The sequence below is a fragment of the Schistocerca piceifrons genome, chromosome X (genome assembly GCF_021461385.2).
Source record: "Schistocerca piceifrons isolate TAMUIC-IGC-003096 chromosome X, iqSchPice1.1, whole genome shotgun sequence".
Lineage (NCBI taxonomy): Eukaryota > Metazoa > Arthropoda > Insecta > Orthoptera > Acrididae > Schistocerca > Schistocerca piceifrons.
Genome location: NC_060149.1, coordinates 509,622,449 through 509,646,207, shown reverse-complemented (window position 1 = coordinate 509,646,207; position 23,759 = coordinate 509,622,449). Strand labels below are relative to the sequence as shown.

Genomic DNA, 23,759 nt, shown 5'->3' with positions numbered 1-23,759 from the left:
GCTGCGGCTGAGGTGTACACCATGGAGTTGTACATGAATGGACCTGAAGTATAGATGGTAAATGCAAGGAAGGACTCCAGTTTGGAAAGAAGGGATTGGACTTGAACTGCAATTGAAAGCCCTGACCTGGGCCACCAATGAGGGAGATGAGCCACCGTGGGTGGGAAAAGGAGATGGTGATTCAGATGTGCAGGAGAACTACGAAAGTGTGCAACATAAATGGCCAGCAGTTGTGCACGCCTAACCTGAAATGGACGGACTCCAGCCTCCACCAGGATGTTGGTCACTGGACTCGTCCTAAAAGTTCCTGTTGCTAGTCAAACGCCACAGTGGTGCACTGGGTTGGGTAAATGCAACACTGAGGGCGATCTGCTGAACCATAAACCACACTACCATAGCCAAGGCAGGATTGAACAAGGGCTCTGTAGAGCTGCAGCAGCGTAGAGCGATCTGCACCCCAGTTGGTGTTGCTCAGGCAGCTCAGGGCATTGAGGTGCTGCCAGCACTTCTGCTTAAGCTAACAAAGGTGATGAAGCCAAGTCAATCGGGCATCAAAAACCAGTCCTAAGAATCGATATGTCTCCACTACAGTGAGTGAATCATCATTAAGGTAAACTTCTGGTTCCAGATGAATGGTACAATGCTGACAGAAGTGCATAACACACGACTTTGCAGCTGAAAACTGGAAACCGTGGCTAGAGCCCATGACTGCGCCTTGTGGATGGCTCCCCAGGTGGTGTCATATGCTTTTCGTAAATCAGAAAGGCAACCAGGTGTTGGCATCTGGAAAAGGCTTTTCAGATGGCAGACTCAAGGGACACAAGATTATCAGTGGTAGAGCCACCCTGACAGAAGCTGCCCTGATATGGAGCCAGTAGGCCACGCGACTCCAGGACCCGACCCAACTCAACTGCCGACACACCATACATTCCAGCAGCTTACTAAGAATGTTGGTCAGGTTGATGGGCCGATAGCTACCCACATCAAGCGGGTTTTTACCGTGTTTGAACACTGGAATGATGGTGCTCTCCCGCCATTGCAATGGAAAGACGCCATCACACCAGATCCGGTTAAAGATGATGAGGAGATGTCGCTTGTAGTCAGATGAGAGATGTTTAATCATCTGACTGTGGTTCCAATGTGGCCCAGGTGCTGTGTCGGCACATGTTGCAAGGCACTGAGGAGCTCCGACTCTGTAAATGGGGTGTTATAGGATTCACTGTGGTGTGTAGTAAACAAGAGGACTTTCCCTTCCAGCTGGCGTTTTGGAGTGCGAAAGGCTGGGGGGTTAATCTCTGACACAGAGGCTTGAGCACAGTGGTCAGCGAAGCACTCGGCAGTCGTATTTGGGTTGGTAGATTACACGCCATTTATGTTAACACTGGGAACATCTGATGGGGTCTGGTACCCAAAAACACATTTGATCTTTGCCCAGACTTGGGAAGGTGACGTATGGCACCCAATAGTCGAGACATATCTCTCCCAACGCTCCTGCTTCTATCTTTTGATAAGTTGGTGAACGTGGGTATGGAGCCATTTAAAGGCTATGAGGTGCTCCAGGGAAGGTTGCCACTTACGCTGCTGTAGAGCTTGCCAATGCTCCTTAATTGCTTCAGCGACTTCCGGCGACCACCAAGGGACTGCCTTTCGCCGGGGGCACCATAAAAAGTGAGGGATCGTGTTTTCTGCCACAGAAACGATTGTTATAGTCACCTCAACCATCACATCAATGTTACCATGTGGGGGAGATTCAACGGTGACAGCAGAGGTGAAAGTTTCCCAGTCAGCCTTGCTTAAAGCCCATCTGGGCAGGCATCCATGAGCCTGACACTGTGGCAGTGACAGGAAGATGGGGAAGTGGTCACTACCACATAGGTCATCATGTGCTCTCCTGTGGATAGATGGGAGAAGTCCTGGGCTGCAAATTGATAAATCAGTGGCCGAGTAACTACCATGAGCCACACGGAAATGTGTAGCGGCCCCAGTATTTAAGAGGCAGTGGTCGAATGGAGACAGTAAAGTTTCGACATCTCTACCTCGGCTAGTAAGCACAGTGCCATCCCACAAGGGATTATGGGTGTTAAAATCTCCCAAAAGTAGGAAAGGTTTAGGGAGTTGATCAATCAGTGCAGCCAATGCATTCAGGGGTACTGCACCATCTGGAGGGAGATGTATGTTGCAGACAGTTATTTCCTGTGTCATCCTTATCCTGACAGCCACCGCTTCAAGAGGGGTTTGAAGGGGCACAGTTTCACTACAGACTGAGTTTAGGACATAAAAACAAACTCCACCTGACACTCAATTATAGTCACTACGGTTGCTGTAGTATACATTATAGCTGCAGAAGGCAGGGGTCCACGTTGCTGGAAACCATGTTTCCTGGAGGGCAATGCAGAAAGCTGGTGTAAAGCTTAACAGGTGCCGTAGCTCATCCAGGTGGTGGAAAAAACCACCGCAATTCCACTGGAGGATGACGCCATCATGAGACTGGGAGGGCATGGAACATTCAAGAAGGCAGTTTACGCCTCCAGGTCACCTGCTCCCACTGACTTTTTACTGAGCAGTCTATATCCATTGTGTCTGAGGGTCCGGCGAGATCTAGGTCCTCAGCAGACGCCAGAATCTCCACCTCATCCGCAGCCTCAGACCTTGTAGGTAGCGGTGGTGTGGGTGCCACTGCAATTCCCTTGGTCTTGGGGACCTTGTTTTGGATTTCTCTCACTGCTCTTTGGGTTTCCCTGGCTGGGAGGACTTCACTGATACAGTCTCTGGGACTGAGGATGAGCGTGAAGCCCTACAACCAGCTGCTTTTGGGTCCTGCAGCCACTGGCGGGTGTCATCTTTCCCATTAGCAGAAACCTGGGAAGGGAGTGACCCAAGGGACCCTTTCCTAGCGAGAGAAGCTCAAGAAGACTTGCACTTCTCTGGCTCAGAAATGGGGACTGATATCACTAATGGTTGGGGGAGGGGGGGGGGGGGATGTTGCTCCCGAAGTAGGTGGTGCAGCACTAACAGGGAGGAAAGTGCCCCACACCGTCAAAGGGGCAGGCGTAGTCTTCTGGTTCTGAGAGGTGACAGAAATGCGAAGAACTGATGGGGCGACAACTGTTCTCATAGAGGCGGCCTAAGAGGAGGTCATAGCCACAGGATGTAGGCGCTAAAATTTGCTCTTAGTCTCAGTGTAAGTCAATCAGTCCAGGGTCTTATATTCCATGATTTTACTCTTTTTCTGTAAAATCCTGCAGTCTGGTGAGCAAGGTGAATGACGCTCTCCACAGTTGACACAGATAGGAGGTGGGGCACATGGAGTAGTGAGATGTGATGGATACCACAGTCTTGACATGTGATGCTGGAAGTACAGCAGGAAGACATATGGCCGAATTTCCAGCACTTAAAGCACCACATTGGGGGAGGGATATATGGCTTGATGTCACATTGGTAGACCATCCACCTTGACCTTCTCGGGCTATGTGTCACCCTTGAAGGCCAAGATAAAGGCACCGGTAGCAACCTGATTATCCCTCAGACCCCGATGGACATGCCGGACGAAATGAACACCTCGTGATGGTAACACAAACATCCTCCAACTTGTCACAAGTGAGTAATGCCCGTGACTGGGCAGAGGATACTGTTTTTATCAAGACTGACCCAGAGCGCACTTTTGGACAAGCCCTCCACCTCCCCAAACTTGTCCTCTAAATGCTCTTCAAAGAAATGAGGCTTCATCAAGACAAAGGAGTTCCCATCAGCTCTCATACATATGAGGTACCGGGGTGAATAAGGTTCACTTCCATCCTTAGCTTGGCGTTCCTCCCATGGTGTCGCCAGGGAGGGGAACAATTTAGGATCATACTTCCTTGCACTGTACTGAGACTTGGAACACTTAGAGACACCAGCAAGTGACAACGTGGTAAGCTTCATCGCATGTCATCCGTCCTGATGCCACCCACTCCATCCAGGTGCCCTTCCCATGGGCGCCACCCGGCCGCAGCAAAGGCCACTTGGCAGGATGGCCATTGCCGGGTGTCCCGATGCCCCAGGATGATGGGCATCTTCTACTCCTTAGCATATGTTGGGAGGTAACGGTGCAGGCATCAGCAGAGTGATCCCTGTGTAGTGCGGGGGCTACAACCAACAGGGTGCATGGCGGCCCCACCACAACGGACTGGCTACCGTGCTGGATATGAGGTGCAAAGATTTCTATGGTCATCGCTGGCGCAGAAAACCACACTGTATAGTGGGTGGAGAAAACGCACCCAGGAAGGTGTCCTCACCCAAGAGATGGAAGATGAGTGGGACTGCAATGCCATGATGATAAAGTGGACTAAAGATCTCAATGCACAATGGACACGATGCACCATGTAAGGTGCCTTTCCCCAGTTGGCTCACTCTTCAGGAAAATTTTGAAAAATGGAGGTCAAACCCTACAGGGGCCATCACATGAAGGCTGAAAGGTGCGAGACTCCTTTTAGTCGCCTCTTACAGCAGGCAGGAATACTTCAGGTCTATTCTAACCCGCAGGGGGAGGCAGGTTTGTAGAAGATATCGTAAGTATATGCTCACAGAAATGAGTTCAGCACTGAAGCTTTTGTGTCATTTTATCCAGGAGTCGAGACTGAGAACCAAACAATGTTAGTAAGGGTTTGTGGTCTGTGATCAACTGAAACTTCATGCTGTACAGATAGGTATGCACTGCATAGATAATGGCAAATGCCATTTTCTCTATATGCAAATAGTTACACTGGCCCGAGTGAGAGTCTTGTAAATTAAAGCGACTGGGTGTTCGGAGCCGTTGGGGTCCCAGAGGGAGAGCACTGCGATGACTCCATGCTCTGAGGCATCAGAGGAGAGGAGATGGGGCTTTCCCAGCGAGTACGGTACGAGGCACAGTGCAGATCACAGAGACTGCTTTAGCGCGAGAAATGCCACCTCACAACCAAGTGACCACACCAAGCGAGCCCCCTTCGTATGCAGTGCATTGAGTGGGTCAGTGAGCTTGGCAACCTGTGGGATAAAATGACCGTAATAGCTAATCTTTCCCAGAAAGAAGTGTAGCTCTTTCAGAGTTGTGGCAGGGCATGTTGTCGACAGCCCACAAGTGGTCTCTGGTCAGACTGATGCCTTGTTTACAGAAGAAGAAACCACGGTGCTCCACCGTGGGCTGGAAAAACTTATACTTACTGAGATTATATTTCACCCCCTTTGCTAATAAGCAAGAAAACAAGGAGTGCAAATTTTAGAGGTGCTCAGCTGTGGCCGTTCCTGTCTCAGTGATGTCATCTAAATAACTGCCACATGAGAGATTGCCCTGAATGAGTTGTTCTAAGCAGTACTGAGAAACAGCAAGGGCACTGGCAATTCCAAATGGAAGCTGGTTATACTGGTAAAAGCCAAAGGACATGTTAAGCACCAGCAGTCTGCACAAATCTGGATGTGATGGCAGCTGTAAATATGCATCTGACAGATCTATCTTCTTGTAATAGTCTCATTTCTGTAGCCTGTAGAACAGGTCCTCTAGTTGTGGAACTGGAAAATAATCTACAATCAGCTAGTCATTCACAGCCTTAAAATCACTGCACAGCCTGAGAGAGCCATCCAGTTCCCTGATGACAACAAGGGGAGAAGGCCGCTGACTGGAAGAAACTGGGTTGACCACATCAATGGTGACCAACCTGTCCAGTTCCGTAGTCATCGTGTCCATGAAGCACGGAGTTAAACCTGGTTTCATGTGAAGGTGAGCCTTGACAGATACCACCTGACCCAGACCTGGAGCAAAAAGTTCTGAAATGGAGGTCATCAAGTCTTCAGTGCCTCGAAATGCAATTTGCAGGGATACCAAACACAGATTCTCAGATATGGAAAACCTAAACTGAAGGCATCTAACTCAAAAATGTTTTCTGCAGTACTGGAAGAAACCGCCAAAAATGAAAGCATGCAGAACACATTTTTAAGTGAGACCTCCATTGAAAACATGCCCAGCGCTGGAATTTTATGACCGCCATAGGCCACAATCTTCCTCTAAGTGGGTACAGTGGAGGATAGCCCAGCATCATGTAGTGAGAACTATTGACCAGAGATGAAGATGAGCCACTATCCACCTGGAAAGGTACTGTCCGATACATCACATGCAGTGTGAGTAGGAGCTTGATGGGTTTCCCTGATGTTGGGTTAAGCATGGTGTCAATGGCAGAAATATCAGCTGGAAAAGGTGATGTCAAGCACATGGCTGTGACAATACTAACAAGGGAACCTCCCCATAGCATCCCCCTCAGATTTAGTTATAAGTTGGCACAGTGGATAGGCCTTGAAAAACTGAACACAGATCAACTGAGAAAACAGGAAGAAGTTGTGTGGAACTATGAAAAAAATAAGCAAAATAGACAAACTGAGTAGGCCATGCGCAAGATGTGCAACATCAAGGATAGTGTGAGCTGAGGAGTGCCGTGGTTAGCAAGAGCTCTCATTCCGCAGCTGCTCATGCTAACCATTGGACTACGGCGCTCCTGAGCTCACACAATCCTTGATGTTACCTAAAATACGCATGGACTACTCAGTTTGTATATGTTGCTTATTTTTTTTATAGTTCCACGCAACTTCTTCCTGTTTTCTCGATTGATCTGTGTTCAGTTTTTCAAGGCCTACCCACTGTGCCAACTTATAACTAAATCTGAGGGGGGTGCGATAGGGAGGTTCCCTTGTAAGCCACTGTGCAGGCGCAACACAGCACACAGAAGCAATGTGGCCATGAACACCACAGGCAAAACAGATAGCTGACAGGTGCAGGCAGTACAAGTGTGAATGCCGGTAGAAACACAGAGCACAAGGAAGAGGACACTGCCCCTTGTGCTTGCCCGACAGGGAAGGAGATGCAGCCTCGACTGGGAACACTCTATGTGTCATTGTCCAACTCAGAATGACTGAGGGAACAAGTTATTTACGTGGAATGAAGGGGTGTGTCCCAGTTTTCCTGTTACATGCCCACAGCATGTGTACTGCCAGCCCAGCCATCACGGCCGATGTGGGAAAACAAAACTTCCCTCTGCTCTGCATCACACATGAGTTCAAAAGCCATAGCAATTTTAAGAATTTCGTCCAAGAAAGGATCTATCCAGTACAAACTGAAGAAGAGAACCCCTAATCATAGACTCTGCATACAATCTTCAAGAAGCACCTGTCAAGATGGTGAAAGCATCATGATGACTTAGGCCACGAAGCTCAGTGAGCTGCTCCTGAATGGCCATGGAGCACTCTGTCAACAGATATAGCCCATTTCCATCTCCAAGATCATGTCAATACATGGTATTACAGAATACTGGCAATGGAAAACCTGCTTGCACATCAACCCGTGCTACTTCATTCTGCAAAGATAACTGTGTGGTGCAAGTTGACAGCATTGTTTACCATAGGGCCATATTTTTTCAAAGAAAAAGTTGCCTGTATCGGTGAACAAGATGAGAGCCATTATCACACCAATGTCATTCCAACCCTTCGATAGAGCGGTTGTGAGCGTAGGATCAGTTTTAATGCAAGATGGTACTCCCCCGCACGGAGCACAGCCAGTGAAGCAGCTACCATAGAGGCATTTTGAAAATACTAGAATTATCGGACGTTATTTCCCTACTGCCTGGCTGTCCAGATCCCCTGATTTTAATCCGTGTGACTTCTGGTCATCAGATTATCTGAAAGATGCTCTTTTTAGTGCTCCAATTACAAATGTAGCTGAACTGAAGCCACAAATTGTGCAACCCATTCTGAACGTTGCCCTGAGACACACTGATCTGTTGTGGGAGATGCTTTCTCAATTTCAACTTGTGGCACAAAATGGTAGACAACATATTGAAAAAGTCACACGACAATTAAAAACAGATTTTATTGTAGCTTTTTATGCAGTTTTTGGCTTCACAACAACAGGATAATTGACTGTTTCCTGGAAATCATCTTAAATGGTTAATCATTTCATTGTATGCTCATGACATGCTTATTTCTGTCATGAATACCCAAAATAAATTGTCAATTATGTCATTTTATGCTCATAACGTGCTTATTTTCCTCAAAATAAGCACAGTGAAATTCAAATAATTGGAAAGTGCACTAAAACATTCCATTTGAGTCACATGATGCTGCTCCTGTCATAAAGTTGCGTCACAGTGATATCTTGTTTTTTAATTTACATTTTAGAAAATGGGTTACAAATGGTGTATAGTACAACATTTCACAAATACATCTATAAAAAACTCCCAAAAATTGTTTTTGAGTGTTCCAAAGAATGAGGAGATGCATAAAATGTGGTTTGCAACTCACTAGTAAAGAACCAAATGAGGTAGTGGTCAGCACATGTATTTATTTCTGTGAGTATCAGGTAAGTAAAAACGCCATATAAACACGTTTTCACTTGTAGTGTTATAAGTAGTGTACTAGACTTGTAATGTAATGTTCACTATATCAATTCATTTGGAGGAAGGTTTTTTCCTTTCTTTCTTTCTGTTTAATACCACTATCATCTTAAGTTCACTCATTTGTAATATAGTTATGTACACTTGGTAAATTTGAGATGAATCACAAGGATGGCGTTAAGAAAGTATGTTTCATGTCTGATATAGCTCTTATTCCGAAGAATCTGAGAAAACATTTAACAATTTCTGAGAACATTAATGTCCTGGAGGAACAGAAAAACTGCAGTTTATAAAGCTGTTGAGGTTAAATACGTTGATGCTCTGCAGTTTTACTGTGCAGTCTGAAAATTTGAAAACAGAGAAAAGTGGTACTTGGAAAACAGGAGTAGTTCTGGCAACAGCCACAGCAATCAACAATCAGTATTATCTTTTGAATGAAAAAGTATCCACAGTGTTTTATTGTGCAGGCTTTCACAACTTGTCCTGAGAAATCTTTTCAACATGGTCTAAGAAAATAATTATATGCCAGATACCCTCAGTTTAAAGACCATTCTGTGACTTATCACTATCACAGTACTTCCAGCCCAATCGCCATGCATTTAAAGACAATTCTGTGACTTATCACTATCACAGTACTTCCAGCCCAATCGCCATGCAATGCAGTTTCATGTTTATTTCTGGAACACAAAAATCTGGCTTGTTTTTCAAGAATGAAGACCCAATAAAACATTAACTTTCACATTTTCACTATCAGCCATCACAAAATTCCTTTCCTTTGCTACTTAAAAGTTGTAAATGCATTTTCCATCACTAACTAAACTGTTTACAGAAGAAGTACAGAAAAACACTAGTAACTACAGCTAACACTCCTGTAACACACGCATAGCTTCATATTACTCCTAGTCTCTGATGTCACCAGAGGTTAAGCCAATAACAAAGCATTGATCATGTGACCAAATCTTGAAATTTAATGAATTTTAACCTTTAATTACATAAAAATAATACACATTTTATGAGAATATGGGGAAAACTGCAAATTGAATGGTATAATCATTCAGAATAATGACAATCTGAACAATATTTTTAACATAGGAAAATAGCCTATTAAAAACTGATGTCATTGCTACTTTTCATGTGGTTTTTGACCTCAGTACAATAAAAACCCGATTTTTCCAATCCAATGTGATATGACCTAGCCATGGTGGATGGACTTACCTAACTAACAGTGCCACAACTGTTAAATGCCAGACTTGTGGGGTCACGTACATCACACAATATGGTTGGTTTAATGTGCAACTTGCACCATAGCCATTGTATTGTAATTCATCTTTCATCTGTAACCAAACCTATTTACATTATGAGTGCCATCTGCGGGAAAAGTTTTGTTTTGTTTTTGTAATGTTTCTCCCTTGTTTGATAACATTCCATTCAAAATTAATGTCATTCTGAGAAGTGGTTCTTTTTTTACAGTGTTTAAAGCTGGAATGTTAATTATAATCATCTGATATATAAAATAATCTGTGTGAGAGACAATGTGGGTTTTAAAAGTGGGCATGACTGTAGTAAATTTCTCAGTCACTCAGTAGTTTTCCTACATAATATTATTTATGTCAATTACAGCCTCAGACTTCCATTCAGAACCAAGTTCTTTTAACATTGCTATTGAGGATACTGTGTCATGTTACAACACCTCAGCCTAAAGCAAGGCTGTTGGGCATGTGTATGGAAATTGTGTGGCCCTGAAATTTCTTCTCTTCTATGAGGCATACAGCCTGTAACACATTTGTAGTTTCATTGAGAGAAATCCTCTTATACAGATTTTTTAACATTTCTTCTTTGTCACACAGTTCCACAAATTTCTTATGAATACAAAGCTGAAATAACTTCTTCCAAGTTTGGACAGTTAAGTGTGCACACAACCATTTAAGCAGCTGTTCTTCATGTACCCCACTCATAATATTTGGTACAGTGGTAAGTAATCTTTGCTGCTGTGCAGTTAAAAATTAGATTGCAAAGTATTGATGTAGATATAGTAATGCTTGCACCCCTTCTGATTACAAAAAATAAATTCTGGACAATAAAAGATGTTCTGTTACTTTTACCAACTGATAAATATGGATAGCTTCTTATTCAGTTAGGTATTAATGCTCATCAGCTGCACATACATACCCATATAAGTCATAATGATATTATTTGAAGTGACTGTTTATATTAAGTGTAAAACTAAGAAACAGCATACCCGAGCAAGATTAAAACAAATGAAGTGTGGAAGGTGTCCTAGATGTCCGACTTCAACAATCATGGACTGGGAGCACAGACAAACCTCAGCTCAGGGATCCTGCATTTTCCAAATGTGTACATAGTGAGGATCACTTGAGCTCCTTGATGTTTTCCCCATTTAGCATAATCAATAGGGCAAGTGAAGCTTAAGAATGTTAGGACTTGGTGAGGAGTAACCTTCCAGCAAGAAACACTCCACTAGTTTTTTATAAGAAAAAAAATAAGAACCTTACAAAATAAATTGAATCATTTTTACTGTCAATGAAAACAACTGGGAGATCAAATAAGGTGTCTATAGATAGTTTATGCTTATAAAATCACTACTTGTGGGTCACTAAATAGAGCAAATATGCCTTGTATTGTGTAAATGATAATGGGAAAACAGGACTGATTACATACATGCAATCATAATCATATTCCAAGGCCTAGATCTAAATGATTCCTAGACAGAAATGCTACTTGAACACTGTGCTGCATTAGTGGGTTTCAAAACACACAGGCTAGTAGTCCTAACTTTGTACACATTACAGCTTGTTGATGGGAAATGTTTAGGCCCGATGATGTAATTAGAGGTGGTTTAATGGGATGTTGCATAGCTAATTGGAGAGTAATTTTATTCATGTTTAGGGACTTTAATATTGAGTATACATCAAACACGATTATATGAAACAGCAGAGATTATATGAACCTGGAATTATTGATGTTTTTAATTGTACTGAGACCAAAAACCACATGAAAAGTAGCAATGACATCATAATTCTTTGGCTGAATGTAATAGCCACAGACAAGTTTGTTACAGATCAAACAGTCTTTAATAAATTACATATTGAAGATTCAAAAACCATTTTGTCTGGTGATGATAAAATAACTATTTTCATGGTTTTTAGTTTTTCAATGTGTTCTTGGAAAGTACCGTGTAACTTGACTACACTTTGTTAGCCTGTGACTATATCTTGCTAGTATACTGTTGGGATTTTCTTTGGATATTAGCAAGACCTTGGACTGTGCACATCACCCTTTCATAAATTCTAATGTTTCTATCTCAGTGGCACGCCATTTGTATGACTGGAGTCTTACCTCCGTAACAGAAACAGGGTTCAATTAGAAGACTACATCACAGGAATAAAACAGTTATCAAGAGTCAAGAAAAATCAAATATGGCATCTTCCATGGTTCAGCGAATGGTCTGCTTCCATTCTGGCATGCTTTAGTGACCAACCCAGGTCTTTCAAAAGGCCTTCAAAGACAGTATAGTTTGCTAACAAAACATGGATATTGATAAATGGATAAAGCTCAACAATGCAAAGCACAGCCAAGATATTATCTGAACAGGTTTAGGTTTATAACTGGTTCACAGCTACTAGCTTAACTCTTAAGCTCATAAAAACCAAACTTACACAATTCTATGCTATTAATTTCTATTTTACAGGTGCAGCAATACACTAGATTTATAAATTAATGGAACTATTGAATAAAGAGCAATAATTAGCACTTCAGTGGCCATACCTTGTATGTATATTTTGTAGCTTTTACACCATACTTAGTATTCGAAATATTCTGCCTGTTTCATTGAGAAGTTTTAGATTGGAAGTTTTTATTGCATTGTTCATATATGAGAAGGAAGCATTTCACATAATCTTTTTCTCCATCATTTCCTTTGTTAAAATGGTAATCAGCTGTGTGTTGTTTCTCCTGCTGATTGTTCAGGAGGCACTGTTGTGGTATTATCCTTCAGTACTTTCCTCTACAACCTATGTTTCACTACATATCATTTTTTGAGGATGATATTCTCAAAAATTTCTTGCAAATACAAAAATAATTGGAATGTGCAGCTAACTTGGTTCCTCGCCTTCTTCACATGCCAAACAATCATGTATGGTTAATAAGCTCTTCAATAAGTTTCCTCCATTCTGTCCTCTCCAATGTGGTTTTTACCAGCCTCTAACTCTAAGACTGCTTTTGTGGATCTCTTCTTTGTCTTCATCCAGTTGAGCCTCCATTGACTATACCTTTTTTGCCAGTGTACCAGCATCAGCCCTGAGAACATGTCGGGGTCATACTGTTCTCCTACATTTTATTTAAAAATAACAGCACCTTGTATAAGATGATCCAAGTCAGCATTTGTTTTAGATCACCACGTACGTCTAACATCATGGTTAGTCTCAGATTTTGCACAGCAGCCTGCTTTCAGATATTCTGACCAGCTGCTCATCAGTACTCATTAATGTTCAGGTTTCATATTAATAGGGTATGACTGACATTATCATTACCTTGTATATTTGCACTTTAATCTGTCTGTTTAATATCCCGGTAGCCAGTAACTTCTTAAATGTGTGGAAGCACCCACAACTGTTTAAGATTTCTGTTTTTATTTCAGTTGGCACTGAATTTGGCCAATATTAAATCCCTGATATTCAGAGTTATGAATGTGTTCAAAATTTAAGCCTGCTGCTGATAATCTATTTAGGTTGTTATTTTCCTTCCTGGTGAGCATCATGTATATGATCACTCCAATAATAGAAAGCACTCTATGTTGTGTGGCTTCTTGCATCTTTCTGTTTTCTTTAATCAGCCTCTTCTTCTGCCAATAACTGCAACATCATCAGCATATGCATATATCTGAGTAGACTTCGTATCTATGTTACTAGAAATTTGAAGTTTTCAAATAACGGCTTCCAAAGTCAAAGATGTGTAAGAAGGGTGTCCATTTGTCTCACTCTTTTACTGAGGCTAAACCAAGTACTTAATTCTCCATCAACTCACACTGTAGCCTTGGAACCAATCATGGTTGCTTGGAAGAACGAGATTGTTTAACATACATATCTTTTGTACATAGTAATAACATACCATATCCTTCCTGCTGAAATTATCAAATACCTGCTTGAAGTCCACATAAAGGTTAAAAAGCTCAAAATTATATATCTGATCTGTTGTTGACCTACTAGAGGAAGCCACACTGACTAATTTTATAGATTACTTTTGTCAGTGTAACTCCTAGTAATTTTAACAAGGTCCCCTTTTTAGTGTATTGACTGAATCGCACCTCAATTTCATTCTTTCTGCAATTATTCTATCAGTGCCTGGCACTTTGTAATTTCTAAGTCAGTCCATTACCTCAATTACTTTCACTGAGTTGGGCTCATCAATCTTTGGATCTGCAATATAATAGGATAGCTCCTTTCTTCCAGTGAGATTGCCTTTCAAAATTCATATTCTATTAAAGTAATATCTCCTTCTGTCCTGCATTTATTGTTCACCTGTCAGCAAATTTCCCTCTGTATCATTTAGACACTGTTGGTTTAGGTCCATATTATTGAGCTCCTTCCTCACTTTTCTTATAAAATTTTGTGCTTTCATTCCTCTGCTAATGTTCACACATTTCCTTTGCCTTTCTTCTCACAGCTTCCCTTTTTTTTCCCCTAAATACCAATGTTTCCTCTACTCTCTTTTCATTGTATATTGTCTTATTAGATCTCGTATTTCACTGTAGGAATCTTAATCCAACTTCCTCGATTCAAACTGAATATTCATTATTTACATAAAACAAAAAGAATCACCAGGAGAGGAGGGAAAAAGTGCTGCTCAGTGCAGGTACACTGAAAACATGATATTCATTCTAGAATTTTCAACAGGGACTAAGCTATTATCACACAGAACTGCACAAATCTTATTAATGAAGAGAATTAGAAATTATGAATACGTATTTGGGTGTGTGCCCAAGCATCAACACTGTGTACGTTACATCGCAGAAACCAAATCTTTCAGCCAACAGCTGCAGGTGTGCCCACCAAGTGATTAAGAAATTAAATTTTTTTAATTATTCAAAACTTGAGTATATTTATACTATAGTGACGACTTAATAAATCCATCACATACAGATCAGCATTCTTGTAATTCCATATCTTATATACATCGCAAACAACTTATGAGTATGGTCAGACCTGTTGCTAGGATAGCATCTTCGACAGTCAGCATTGTTGAACAGTGCTGAGAAATTATATTATCACATGAATGACAATAGAGGGGTGCTGGTAGATATGAGTCAAAACGAACTAGGATAGAAGAGGCAAGTTCATTAAATATCTGGACTCCTGTTGTTCATGCAGCCTGTCCGAAATCTTTAGAGCCAAAATAATATAAATGGTACAAGATAATAAACTGCATTCTTTGAGGTAAGAAATTAATCATCAGAAATGAATATTTAATTTTTTACTGAAGTAACAACTTAACACCTGCAAGCAACAACTTAAGCTAATAGCAGCTTTTCAGAATGACTTCCCCTGTTACAATGCATGCATTACAACATTATAAACTGACAATAATGAAATGTAGATCGAAAAACATTTGGTCCCATTGCTTGCACAAATTGCTTATGATAGTGATGTAATTGCTGCTCCATCAGTTCTCTCCACAATGTATTCTCTGACATGTGCATTTCACAGACTAGATGGTGGATGTTCCTAGTCAAATCTTCTCCCATGTGATCCAAAAACATCTCCTTCAGCTTGAGCATCGAGATCTCTTGTAATTTTCTATTCAAGACAGTAAATTTTATCCTATTATGGTGAGCCCAGTTGCAAAACATTTCTCTGTACATCAATTTGGCTTTCTGGGCACTACATCCTGCATCACAATACATGAAATAAATGCATTTCAGCAGGTTCCTGTAAAGAATAATGCTCCTTTAACAACTAATCATGAATAGTCAATACTGGCAACCTCCACACTGACACATCCCAAATGATTGTGCATTAATGTTTTATGGCAGTGCAACTAGTGTCAACATAGCAGACAGTTGTCTATTGAGATACATAGTATACAAACATAATCCTCATGAACACTGCTTATTTAGGACCTTATACCACCTGGAATCCTGGATTGTAAGACCTATACTGGTGTAGACAAGGCCAGTGACCATATTATGCTATCCATGAAAAATGCAGACAAAACTGAAATTGATCAAGAGGGCAAGAATAAAACAGATTCATCTTACAGACAAGAATAGTCTCATATAGTGTGGAAAAAGAGTAAGTCCCAAACTCCAGCAAGTAATGAAGGAACCCAAAACATAGGACAAAATGAAGGAAATAATCAGTTTGTGTCTGCCAGAACTGGTTACTAACATCCCTAAAGTAAGCATCACTGGATTCTGAACACTATTCTATTATTGATCTAGGAAAGGACCACTCTGAAGTAACATGCCATACAAGCTGCTCAAGATGAAGAAGCATACAAAGTACTTTGGCACAACTGCAAAAGTTACAAGACACAGAATACCGTCTATATTCATGATATAATACACCAGCATAGGAGCTAAATCAAATGCACGACTTCTTCAAGAAGATAAACAGCATCACACAAGAATTAAAAGCATACACATGGGTGATAGCAGATGTAAATGGCAATCTTACTGGTGACAAGAAATAAGTAATACTTAGGTGGAAAAAATACTGCAGAATCCTGTATTGCAAAGTACATAACATCAAGGAAGAGAACATTTGCATGTAATTAGACATGAAAGCTGATATTCTACCCTGTGACCTTGAGAATGCCTTCAATTATTTGAAAAACAATGAAGCCCCTGGTACAGATCATGTTTCCAAAGAAATGCTGACTGTGATGGGAGAGGAAAGTACGCATACTTGAGAGGCAATCCATGAATTTGAGGCAGATATTTGAAAAATGTCTCAAGATCTGTATACCAACTTTTCTTTGTTTCCTAGATTATAAAAAGATTTTGATTGTGTCATGTGGAAGTAGTTATGTGCGCAATGAATTTGGGACTCCAAAACATGTCGTATCATTATTAAGATGTCTTTATAACAGTCATTCTGTGACCATAAAGGTGGATGGTGACTACTCGGACTCTTTTGATGTGACAAATGGAGTCAGACAAGGTTGCATACTGTCTCGTCAGCTCTATACCATCAGGGTGGCTGGGTTGGTGCAATTTCAATTGGCAGCAGGGAAATCAACAAACTACACTTTGCAAATGATAAAAACCTAATTACAGGAAGTGGGGAGAAACCTACTGATCTGTTCTCCAGAGTGAAGACTATTAGTTTACATTCTGGTCTAGAGATAAACATAAAAAGCCCAAACTAATGGATATCAGTCACTGTGATTTAGATTAAATCCAAGTTACAGCTTGCTTAAAGGATCTGAAGGTAGTGAATGATTGTGTGTATTTAGGATCACTGATGAATGACACAGGAAAGTGTGATACATTAACGAAATAATTAATCATCCTTGAAAAAGCCACAATGGTTAAACTCTCTAAGATCTAGCAGGACCAGGTATCATCCAAAACAACGAAGATGCACTTGGTGGAATCACTGGTGTTTCTTTTGTTCTTGCACACATGTAAGACATGGACTGTGTAAGCTAGTGGCAAGCACCTAGTTATTGCCTTTGATATGTGGTGTTGGCAGAAGAGGTTACGCATACTATGGACACAAAGAAGAACCACTGCATTTCACAGTTTTTTATTATTATTTTTTTCCTGACCATGTGACATTTTAAAGTTAAATTTACCAGTTCTCATGCTGTTTAATACTTGTCATGTAATTTTTAATTTACAAATAATTATAGCAACTCATACAGTCAGAATAACTACTAATGACTAGGTATAATTTTATTTTTGGATGTAACATAAATTAGTTTACTCATGTGAAGCATGTGAGAGAGAAAAGAACAGAAAAAAAACATTTACGGAATTTTAGAACATCTTCTGAAGTTTTGTTACAAATTTTATGTATAATATTTTCACTGGTAGCCATATCCTTTCATTATGATTGCATGGTAATGACACTTTATTTCTATATTTGTGCTAGCCATGCACGGGTTTGTTACTTATGTGACTGTTAAGCATGTGATACTTAGTCCATAAGAAATTTAGTTACAATAGAGCTTAAAAGTGATTGAAATTTACCAAAAGAACACTATAAAGCAAGAGTAAAGACTTATTTATTCCATGAAATTAGTAGACAACACCATGATGATACTTACACTGCCCAAAAAGTTGTTGCAGTGAGGTACACAATTACTCCACATTTCTACATTCACAAACGTACATTAACTATCAAACAAGACAACTGTATACTTATGGCTACATTCATAAATAGACATTAAATACCAAAGAAGGTAACAATATATTCAAACCTAGTACTTAACACAAGTTGTTCTCAGAAATCCTAACAAGCGTAACTCAGTTCATCCCTCCTGCCAGGTGTTGGTTTATAAAACAGGTGCTATGTCAGTATCATCATTCAGAACATATTCATGCCTGTCATCTGGCCACACAAAGATGGCACTGTTAGTTTGTCTCCTCAGTCTCATCATCTACATTTGGCATACCTAACAACTATGATAAAAAGGCCTGTATTAGACTCAGAATTGATAGCTGCTAATACCACATATATAAAAAGCCTTAATCACGTCACAGATAACGTACAAGGTTATCAGGTCTTTCCTGGCATGATGCTTCATCAACAATTATTTCCTTTTCTTGTTGGTGTCAGTTTGCAGTACATTTGCTGTTATGCCACTGCCTGTTTATTGTGTGACATTGGCAGTGCTTTTTTAGTTCTGCAGACTGCTTTTCCCAATACTCAAGGAGAAATTTAATGAACATTTGTATCTTGTTGCTGCTTTTTAAGTTCTTCTCACCCTCGCTGACGAAGTTCCCTTCCTGCAGCTCTTTTATGTTGGTCTTCCTTACCTCAACAATGTCACACTGCTTTTCTTCTTTTGCCAAACATCTCTGCCTCTCTCTTACTTCTTCACCTTACAATTATTTACTTATTCACCTGCTAACTTCTTTCTACAAATTTATCCCAGTTGTATGAGAGATGGTAGGTGCAACTATCAATTGTAAATACTTTGGGAAATACTTTCCTCTTGCTCTGGGAAGAAAAAAAGGATTAATGCCACATGCCTAACAGAAATTTTGCAGTTTTCATGTTTACTGTTACACCAATCTTGGTACATGAATTTCTTGTGGTTATTTTTGTTATATTTGGAAGATATATATATTAACCTTTCATTTCATATGTTACTTTAACTAGTTTCTTAAAAATTGAAATATGCATATCTTTTCCAAAATATTGTGAGAGACGACCATTGAAGAACTTAGCATCACAAAAAGTTTATCTTCTCATGTCAGCCAAAGATACTTCCAGTCTGTTGGACACATTTTGAGAAGAGAAGGGGATAGTTAGAAAAGATCCCTCTTGCAAGGTAAAATTGAAGATAAAAGAATACGAGGCAGAGGAGCAAGTAGATGGTTAGGTCAAGCAAAGAATTGGCCTACCATTTCAAAACATATTAAGAAGAGCTGAAGATCACTGTGGATGGAGACATCTAATTGAAGATTCAGGTACTTAGTCAATGGAGAAATGAGATCATGACACTCGGCAATGAGTAAACTGACTAATGATGATCACCTGAATAGTCATTTCAAATTATTAGCTCATTTTGAAATTTTCATTTAAAATCATCTACTCTCCTTGTAATGTTGAACCTAAAGGTTTGGAATGTGCTGTACTATTTTGAAATGATTTTTAAGAACAGGCTCACTGTCCGCAGAATCCAGCCAAATACAGTCAAGTGTTGAAATATGAAGCATTGGCTGATACCTGCTGTTAACCATTTGAAACGATAGGACCATGATCCATACAACTCTGGTTTCATCTAGCTACAGCCATCAGAATTTAATATTATCAAATGTGCAGAAAGTTTAATGAAGGTGTATGTATATGAGACAACTATCCACATGTGTACTGCTCACCACTAATCACAGGAGGGAGGTACTACAGTGGCTGTGACAAAAAGTAAAGTGAATTGTCAATCAATGCAGCCTCTTGTGAAAATGCAAAACCAGATGTTGTCAAAAAAGTGACAACTGGGTACTTTTTTGGCAAGAAACCAGGATCCACTATCTGTCAAATGTCAGTGCAAGTAATGCTTTCAGATTACAATGTTCAAATATTTCTGTATTTCCGCATAGAAATTCTATTGTGTTTGTCTCTAGTCATGATATCCTTGATTCTTATACCAGTGCAGTAGGTAAGACTTACACCTCATACAATTTTACTTGGCCTTGCGTACAAAATGCAGGAGCAACTGATCTAGCAAATCGAGTAAATGTAATAATTTGCTTCACAAATTAACATCCAAAAGTCATACGAAATAATTCAAGGGAAGCAATCATATTGATTACAATGGGCATATACAGAAACGCTGAACAATATAATTAAAATTATTAATCTAAAAGACTGACATTGCTCACCTAATAGATGTAATAATTCAGCAACAGAATATTTAAGTGGCAGTGATAAAGGAAATTTGTCAGGGAGATTATGACTGTCGCACCCGAAATTTAACCCATCAAGAATTTATTTTTAAATCACATCTTGTCTAGTTACTAATCAAAACATTTCTGGTTTTCTGGAAAGCTTGGGGATGTCTTAAACACTTACTACTAAACATTGTTAATTTGATTCACAAATATTAAATTAATAGATGCCAAAGTTTCCCAACATATTATTCATACCCAAATGAGCATTAAATTCTACTAGTCAACATTCAAAGCACTTTATTTATAATATGAAAACTGCAATTACAGCTGGATTTAATGCTGGAAAGACTGAAACAAATATGCAAGGCAGACAACTCATGTTAACCGCTATCGTGCAGCCCATCAAGTAAATGTCAATGAGAGAGAGATAATTACCTGTCAGCACGTAATCTCCGTAACATTTCACACACGTTACATCCGTATTGATGTAAAGCGATTCAAAAGTAATGCAGGGTTCGCTCATCTTCTTGAATACTCCAATATTCGTGATAAAATGTAAAGTAAAAATTGTTAACGCCAAAGTAGCGGATCATCTAAATAGGTACATAAACTGGTGAACATTTTAATGAGTAAAAACAATCCCACTGCCTAACTATACAAGAAAGAAGAACGGTGTAATGGTAATGAACTGACAGTGTATCATTAAGCACAAAGTGTAGTAGCGCACATTAGATTTAGCAGCACAGAACTCGCATGTACGAATAATTTTGACAAGGTTAAAAACACGTCTGCATAGCCTTTTTTTTAGTAGAATTTCATGTTTGTAAACAAACGAAACAGGAATGCCATACACGATAAAATTATTTATTGAACACACCAACTGCCGGTATTACTTAAGTCTTCGTAGGTGGCGTGTGATAATATGTTTTGTGAAAGTTGGGCTATATGCCAATTTTCATTGTGTTATCACAGTTTTCAGTTTATCATTGAATAAAGGCACGTTTGTAGTGCGTTGCAAACATGTTCTGTAATGATGTTCGCGGTTAGTAACTGGATTACAAAGTTGGCAACAGAAATCAGTGTTCACAGCTTTGTCGGTACCAATGGTCGGTACAGATCAAAGAGGTATATACTGCCCTCCTAGCAGCAAATGCAACAACACAACACTTGTGTTTGTTTTGGTCTGTCAGTAACGAACTTGCCACTCTCTTATGAGGCACATGAGTGCATCTGGAATGTTCGAAGTTCTAGCTTTAAAAATGGTAAACAGAAGCATGACTCTACAAAAAATTTCTGCTTTCCTTGGCACTCGCAGCAGTAACGCCGATAAAAAAATTAAGTCTCTCACTTCTCAGTATGTGAGCTGCCGCTCTACGGAAAGGCGGTGATGGAAAAAAAAAGAAAAACTACGCTTTCTATGAGGCAGAAATGAATGTAGGTAACGAGGGAGCGGTCAGTAATAATGTGGATGAGGCAGGGGGATCACAATTGCAGATTTCCCTATTACAATGGAATTGTGAGTGACATTGAGGCCGAGAGTGTTTTCTTTATTGAAAATGATCATTTGGATTAATTTAATATGAAAATAAAAATATATGATCAATTAAATAATATAAAAGAATTACGTTTACATACTGCTTCAACCAAAGCTTCACAAACTGTAGGCAGTACTTGGGATATGGCTGGCTGTGAAATGTGGAGTAGTTATGCAAAGCTATGATAGGCGTCTCCTGTTTCCAAGAAACTAAGAGTAACAGCAAGTGATTCGTCATTCCACGCAACCTTTTTCCATTGTTCAGTTGTCCAATGTTTATGCTCCTTACACCAAACGAGGCATCATTTGGTATTTACCGGTGTGATGTGTGGCTTATGAGCACCGGTCGACCAAGAAATCCAAGTTTTCTCACCTCCCGCCTAACTGTCATAGTACTTGCAGCGGATCCTGATGCAGTTAGGAATTCCTGTGTGATGGTCTGGATAGATGTCTGCCTATTACACATTACCACACTCTTCAACTGTCGGCAGTCCCTGTCAGGCAACAGACGAGGTCGGCCTGTAAGCTGTGCTGTGTGTCCGTTCACGTTTCCACTTCACTATCATATCGGCAACTGTGGACCTAGGGATGATTAGGAGTGGGAAAATGTCGCAGACAGACGTATGATGCAAGTGACACCCAATCACCTGACCACGTTCGAAGTCTGTGAGCTCCGCGGATCGCCCCATTCTGCTCTCTCACGATGTCTAATGACTACTGAGGTCGCTGATATGGAGTACCTGGCAGTAGGTGGCAGCACAATGCACCTAATACGAAAAACGTATGTTTTTTGGGGTGTCCGGATAGTTTTGATCACATAGTGTATGAGATATGCGCAAAACTGGAAGTTTGAGTTCTAATGTGCATAGACAAGTTTTAACGTGTGGACAGGGCCATACTGAGATGAGCCTGCGCCCTTGGCAAAACTGCCTCCCCACCCTCTCCCCCCCCCCCCCCCTTCATCCTCGAATTTCACGATAAACAGATTTGCCACTACTGGAGAAATTCGAGGATGAGGCACACTTATTACTGCTGCCTACCAGCTTACATGTTTCTTCTGATATGTTGATGACACGTTCGTCATGCGGCCACATGGCCGAAACTAATGGACGAGATCCTGGACCATCTGAACTCGAGACACCCCAACATTAAGTTCATCGTGGAACTAGAGAATGATGGTTAACTCACGCTGCTAGTTGTCCTGGTGAAGAGGAAGTCAGGTGACACATTAGACTACAGTGTGTACAGGAAACTAACACACACTGACTTATATCTGCTGGCTGATAGCTGCCATCACCCAGCACAGAAGGATGTGTTGCTGAGAACACTTTTACACCGAACCATAACACTCTCTAACTGAGACAGCTTGACAGCAGAGTTATAACATTTACAGGGAGTGTACACAAACGACAGGTACTCAACCAGGGACAGCTGGAAAGCAGTGTAACCCATCAGACGACCTGATTCAACGTGAGATGTACAAGAAGAAGAGATCTGAAAGCTAGCTTTTTTACCATATGCAGGGCCTGTATCTGCTAAGATCAGCAAAACCCTGAAGAAATACAAATCAAAAATGTGTTCTTCCTGTGAAACAAGATGAGGGCGCTCCTTGGAAAGATGTGCGGTTAAGTACAGCGTGAAATCCGGCTTTGGAACTACTACAGAAACAACAGAAGAAAGTTTCCTTCGCCAGTCATGAATCTCAGATGACGAGAGGCGTAATTAATGGGATCAAACCTCTTATGGAGCATCACGTGGCAACAGCCTCCTCAGGAGACAGCCACACTGGTCATGGACAAGACAGAGAACAACATCAGCCACCTTAAACCTCAAGTACCACACAGCCTGGCAGCAGGCACAGGACAGAACACCAGACAGCAGCCACCGCCATGAGAGATTGCTTCAGTGTGCACAAACATAACAGGCAACTCCTACGGCAGCCTGATGCTGCATTAGCCAAGCGGTCTAAGGCACTGCAGTCATGGACTGTGCGGCTGGTCCCAGCGGAGATTCAAGTCCTCCCTCAGACATGGGTGTGTGTGTTTGTCCTTAGGATGATTTAGGTTAAGTAGTGTGTAAGCTTAGGGACTGATGACCTTAGCAGTTAAGTCCCATAAGATTTCACACACATCATCTTCCTGATGCTGCAGGAAGCGCACCTTGCAGTCGCATAGTGAACTAAGAAGGATAGAAGAATGACACAACCACGAGAGGAAGCCGCAGCAGTCATGAACAGCATAAAAAGAGTCTACAG

General features: G+C 40.7%; 1 protein-coding gene across 1 annotated transcript in view; it reads right to left on the bottom strand.

The window, feature by feature from the left end:
• Positions 1-20,783, bottom strand: part of LOC124721697 (WD repeat-containing protein 6) — a 292,998-nt gene extending 272,215 nt beyond the window's left edge. Inside the window, exon 1 of the mRNA XM_047246781.1 lies at positions 20,407-20,783. Within this exon, the coding sequence (XP_047102737.1) occupies positions 20,407-20,494 (88 nt within the window). The 5' untranslated portion in view covers positions 20,495-20,783. The remainder of the gene's footprint in view (positions 1-20,406) is intronic.
• Between the last annotated feature and the right edge of the window lie 2,976 nt (positions 20,784-23,759).